Genomic DNA, 6,291 nt, shown 5'->3' with positions numbered 1-6,291 from the left:
AATGACATTTTAAGAAAACATTTCAAACACCCCAAAAAATTAGGACAATCTGTCATTTGTGTTCCTGATTTTCATGTCTTGTTAAAATGTTAGTGTTCGGGAAAAACATGTAAAACACTGTTCTCACGGTACTTTTTGTTTTAGTCATTATATATTATTGATTTGTAATATAATGTATTATTACAGCATTATACATAATCAGATAAGCCGGGTTGTGTCGTAAGCAATCAATATTTATATCACTAAGAAGTGCATAAAATGAGGTGGAATATTTACCAAAGAAAATGTTGTTGTCCATATTAAAGTCAGCCATCACAGCAGTGAAGACTGGGCTCTTTTCATGAGCAGTCTGTCATCAGATGTGCATGAGAATCTGTCAGACCCAACCCACATTCTTCATGCAGAGTCCCAGCATTTACTTTCAGGGTCCCTGAGTGCAGGCAGAACCACTACAATCATTTGGACTCTGTCCATTAAGCTCCTGAACACCTAAGTAGAAGGTGGACATTGGTCATGACGGTTAAGCAAAATGGCAACATTTTAGGATGTTAAGAACGTATGTGTATGAAAGTACTGAATGAGATGTAATTCAACTTTTACCTTCAATTTTATCTTATTTATTTCATTTTAAACTGCAGGATGGACAGTCAAGTCAAGTCAATTTTATTTGTATAGCGCCAAATCACAACAAAAGTTATCTCATGACACTTTACAGGTAGAGCAGGTCTAGAACCACGCTCCTTCAATGAATTTACACCCAACAATTCTCCATGAGCAAGCACATCCTGCAACAGCAGCGACGAAAACCTTCCTTTTAACAGGCAGGAATGTCGAGCAGACACAGGCTCAATGGGGACGGCCTTCTGCTTTGACTGGTTGGGGGGAAAGAGAGCAGGAGAGCAGGGCAGAGACAAAGACAGATAATGGAGGAAGACATTTATGCAGAAGGAAAGAGTGGGACAGAGATAAAGAGAGAGAGAAAAAGAAGAGACTGATGGACAGACGGGGACGTGAGCAGGTGGAGCTACGGGTGGCAGCTTGAGCTTCTTCAGGTCTGCAGCCTCCTCCAGCAGCACCCAGGATCTGCTATGAGGGGAGCCCAAAGGCTCTGGAGAAGAAGATGAGTTAGTAATATGCATGAGTATGATTTATATATGACAAATATAGGAGGACAGAGAGGAGTCAAGAGAAGCCCAGTGCACCATGGGATATACCCCAGCAGCCTAAGCCTATAGTAGCATATCTAAGGGCCAGCCTAAGCAGCCAGTCCAGAGCAAATTTCCCCACATGGAGAATGAAGTTTATCTTATTGTGAATACACTTCCCTTTAATGTTAAGCATACTTGAATAACTTAATGCAGCTTTGCATTAGAAGCGGAGGGCGGGGATGGACTCGCTGCCTGTACGTTGGGGTTTACCCTGGTGGACGAAAGGGTTGCTTCCCTGCGCCTTTGGGTCGCGGAATGGGTCCTGACTGTGGTCTGCGCGTATGCTCCGAACACCAGTTCAGAGTACCCACCCTTTTTGGAGTCCTTGGGAAGGGTACTGGATGGTGCCCTGGCTTGGAACTCCATTGTCCTACTGGGAGACTTCAACGCTCACGTGGGCAACGACAGCGTGACCTGGAGGGGTGTGATTGGGAAGAACGGCAGGCCCGACCTGAAACTGAGTGGTGTTCAGTAATTGGACTTCTGTGCAAGTCGCATTTTGTCCATAACGAACACCATGTTCGAACATAAGGATGCCCACCGGTGCACATGGCACCAGGACATTCTAGGTCGCAGGTCTATGATCGATTTTATAGTCTTATCATTTGACCTGCGACCGCATGTTCTGGACACTTGGGTGAAGAGAAGAGCTGAGCTGTCAACTGATCACCATCTGGTGGTGAGTTGGATCAGATGGCTGGGGAAGACGCCGCGCAGACCCGGCAGGCCCAAACGAGTAGTGAGGGTTTGTTGGGAACGCCTGGCGGAAGAACCAATCTGAACAATCTTTAACTCTCACCTCTGGCAAGGCTTTGACCACATCCAGGGGACAGTGGGGGACAATGAGTCCGAATGGGCCATGTTCCGCTCTGCCATTGTCGAGGCGGCTGATGTGAGCTGTGTCCGCAAGTCTGCTGGGGCAGGCCGTGGCAGCAATCCCCGAACCCGCTGGTGGACACCAGAGGTGAGAGGAGCCGTCAGGCTGAAGAAGGAGGCTTACAGGGCATGGCTGGCCTGTGGGTCTCCAGAGGCAGCTGACCGGTACCAGCAGGCCAAACGGTGTGCAGCTGTGGCGGTCGCCAAGGCAAAAACTCGGGCGTGGGAAGACTTCGGTGAGGCCATGGAGAACGACTATCGGTCGGCTCCGAAAAGGTTCTGGCAAACCGTCCGTCGCCTCAGGGGGGAAGGCGGCAACTTGCCCACACTGTTTACAGTGGGGGCGGGAAGCTGCTGACGTCAACTGGGGAGATAATTGGGCGGTGGAAGGAATACTTTGAGGAACTCCTCAATCCCACCAACACGTACTCCATGGAGGAGACAGAGTTTGGGGAGTGCTTGAGGGGGGAGGGGGGTCGTCCAATCTCCAGGGCAGAAGTCGCCGAGGCAGTTAAGTAACTCCGCGGTGGCAGAGCCCCAGGGGTGGATGAGATCCGCCCTGGGTATCTCAAGGCTCTGTATGTTGTGGGGCTATCCTGGCTGACACGTCTCTGCAACATTGCGTGGACATCGGGGGCAGTGCCTTTGGATTGGCAGACCGGGGTGGTGGTCCCCGTCTTTAAGAAAGGGGGATGTGTTCCAACTATTGGGGGATCACACTCCTCAGCCTCCCTGGTAAGGTCTACACCAGGGTACTGGAGAGGAGGGTCAGGGCGATAGTCGAACCTCAGATTGTGGAAGAGCAGTGTGGTTTTCATCCCAGCCGTGGAACCGTGGATCAGCTCTTCACCCTCGCAAGGGTGCTGGAGGGGTCATGGGAGTTTGCCCAACCAGTCCACATGTGCTTTGAGGACCTGGAGAAAGCTTACGACCGTGTTCTGAGGAGCATCTTGTGGGGGGTCCTCTGGGAGTATAGGGTAGATGGCCCTTTACAAAGGGCCGTTCGGTCATTCTACCAGAGTCTGGTCTGCGTGGCTGGTAGTAAGTCGGACTTGTTCCCAGTGAGGGTTGGACTCCGCCAAGGCTGCCCTTTGTCACCGGTTCTGTTCATAACTTTTATGGACAGAATTTGTAGGCACAGCCGGGTGGTGGAGGGGGTCGAGTTTGGTGGTGGGAGGGTGTCGTCTCTGCTGTTTGCGGATGACGTAGTTCTCTTAGCGCCATCGGGCCACGACTTCCAGCTCTTGACAGTTTGCAGCCGAATGTGAAGCGGCTGGGATGAGAATCAGCACCTTCAAGTCTGAGGCCATGGTCCTCAGCCAGAAAAGGGTGGTTTGCCCACTCCGGATTGGGGAGGAGGTCTTACCACAGGTGGAGGAGTTTAAGTATCTCGGGGTCTTGTTCATGAGTGAGGGTAGGATGGAGCGGGAGATTGACAGGCAGATTGGGACGGCATTCGCAGTGTTGCGGGTGCTAAATCAGTCTGTTGTGGTGAAGAGGGAGCTTAGCCAAAAGGCGAGGCTCTCGATTTACCGGTCAATCTACGTTCCAACCCTCACCTATGGTCATGAGCTTTGGGTTATGACCAAAAGAAGAAGATTGCGAATACAAGCGGCTGAAATGAGTTTCTTCCGCAGGGTGAGTGGGCTCTCCCTTAGAGATAGGGTGAGAAGCTCAGTCATTCGGGACGTACTCAGAGTAGAGCCGCTGCTCCTCCATGTCGAGAGGAGCCAGTTGAGGTGGTTTGGGCATCTGGTGAGGATGCCTCCTGGACGCCTCCCTCGGGAGGTTTTCCAGGCATGCCCAACCGGGAGGCCCCGAGGCCAACCCAGGCCACAATGGAGGGATCATGTCTCTCGGCTGGCCTGGGGACGCCTCGGGATGCTCCCGGAAGAGCTGGTTGAAGTGGCTGGGGAGAGGACAGTCTGGGCTTCCTTGCTGAGACTGCTGCCCCCTCGACTCGGACCCACCGGATAAAGCGGACGACGACGAGCTTTGGCTGAGTGAGGGAGGTTTCCAGCTGACAGGAGAAATAACTCACTGACAACTCCAGAAGGAGGGAGACTATCACACCTGGTCAATTGAATTTTGTCATTTATTCAACATCAGACTGTTTAAAGAGTTGTTTTCACTATCCAGGAAGTTATTTATCTGATTTCATGAATATTTTTTGTGCTGACAGTTCTGAAAATTTAATACATATTTAAGTTTTCATTCATGGTCTTTCCTTGATTCCAGCATCATGTCTCACATCAGAGCATCACAAATCTTCAAATATCCCAGGTTGAGCTGTAAAGAGTTGTGTTTCTTGGTTGTGTCTTATAGATATTAATTTATTAAATTTTAAGATTCATGTCTCTGTGTTCCAACAATTAAAAATCATGCAAAAACCAGAAAGTTATGTAGCAGTTCTGACCCATTCTAATCAGGTCATCAGTATCTGTAATGACAAGAACTGTGAATGGAGAATAATTCAGTGTCGCTTTGGCTGGATGCTGGAGAGTTTCAGCCCACAGCAGAGATGGTAGATGAGGACAGGTCTGATGGTCTGATCTCTGAGTCCATAGATGAGAGAACTCAGACATCTGGGGAGGAGGAACACACCAACATAAAGAACACTCAAGACGCGGTAAAATGTAACTCGATCTAGGATGTTGGAGATAGCAAAAGAAAAAGTGGAGTAAAATGTTGAGCAGAGACTGAGGCCCAGCTGCATCAGATGCAGCAGAAGTGTTTTACGAGTTTTATGGGCTGAAGCTTTGTCTGTGGAGGCCGACCTGGCTGCTACTATCACACCAACATAACTGGAAATAATTACCACACCTGCTGATGCAAACAAAAAACAACTGTAAGCCTTGTCAAAGTGATCAGATGCTGGCACAAGGATCATGGCAAGTGAATTACAGGACTGTTTCATCTGCAAACTCTGCAGGTCCTCAAAGGGAAATTGTAACAGCAAAATGACTCGAATCACAACATTCAACAAAGAAAAGCTCCAAGCAGTGATGATAGCCAGTCCTGTGTTCCTGATGCTGATGATGGTAGTGTGTCTCAGTGGGTAGCACACAGCAACATACCTCTCAAGGGACATTAGCACCAGTGTGAGAGGAGAGATATCACTTATGAGAACAGTGATCAGGACAAGAACACCACATACAGGATACGTAAACTTCATCCGGCAAGCATGCAGAATGTACAATAACTGGCTCATTGCCAGCAGTGCAGTGTCTGCAAAAAGGAGATTATACAGGAGAATGTAACGGGGAGTTTCACGAAACACTGGTTTACTCCTCAAGGTGAATAACATGACCCCATTAATGAGGAGAAACACACAGCATGACAGCGTAATTGGAGCAGAGAAAAGCATGATTTCCAACAATCCCCACAACTGTGGTTGAACAGTCACATTGTTCTGAGACAAATTCACAAAGGACATTTTTTAAAAACATTTTAGACAATAATTCACTATGAAGTAGAAAAGAACAAGACATCTCGTCCAGGTTGCATTCTTAGAACAGAGAATGCAGGTCATGTTCAGAGTTACGTTCCCATGCAAAGCCCCGAATATTCCACACAATTTTTTGTAAAGAGTTATCTTGTCTCCATGTTAGCAGAGTGACTCTGCTGGACTCTTCTGTCTTCACATGATGTATATGAGCTCCGTCCTCATACCCACATCACATGACTGAACTTTACCAGCCAATAAACCAGCCAATCCCTTCCACGTCACGCCATCCACTGAAGGAAGGAAAACAGCATTGCGTCACAGAAACTTGCATGTGGCCATTTTGTATTTAGTCAGACTCCTGTTTTCATCCACAAGTGGAAAATCAAACCTTAGGAATGTTATCATCTAAGAAAGTCTTCAGCTCCTGACTTTGAGTCGGTATTAAACTGGGTCAATAGTGACAGAACAGTACAATTCTGTAGTGTATTATTGCATCACCATGTGGTCACTAAACATGAGAAATGCCCAGGTTGCCATGGCTCACTTAAAAAAATTAAATAATATTAGACTCTTCTACAGTCAATGATTGTAAATGTTATTTTACATAATGGGCACTAAAAGAGCGTTTTTGTTTCTGGCTGATATCAGACATCCCAGATTAGATCTGTCTCTGCTCTCACTTTCTCCCATCTTTTTTCTTTTTCCTGAAATATATGTTTCCGTTTTTACAGTCCACTGAGGACATACACTAGAAGAAGC

General features: G+C 47.8%; 1 protein-coding gene across 1 annotated transcript; it reads right to left on the bottom strand.

Annotated features, from left to right (window-relative positions):
- Positions 1-4,557: 4,557 nt before the first annotated feature.
- LOC147248189 (odorant receptor 131-2-like) lies at positions 4,558-5,451 on the bottom strand. The gene is made up of 2 exons (XM_086179067.1): positions 4,777-5,451; positions 4,558-4,668 (listed from the first exon to the last, which is right to left on the bottom strand). The coding sequence occupies exons 1-2, from the start codon at positions 5,449-5,451 to the stop codon at positions 4,558-4,560; spliced, it is 786 nt and encodes a 261-aa protein (XP_086035193.1).
- Between the last annotated feature and the right edge of the window lie 840 nt (positions 5,452-6,291).

The sequence above is a fragment of the Aulostomus chinensis genome, chromosome 15 (assembly GCF_037954235.1).
Source record: "Aulostomus chinensis isolate RoL2024-O1b breed Wild chromosome 15, RoL_Achi_v1.0, whole genome shotgun sequence".
Taxonomy (NCBI): Eukaryota; Metazoa; Chordata; class Actinopteri; order Syngnathiformes; family Aulostomidae; genus Aulostomus; species Aulostomus chinensis.
The sequence above is the reverse complement of the archived record's forward strand: the minus strand, read 5'-3'. Positions and strand labels throughout refer to the sequence as shown.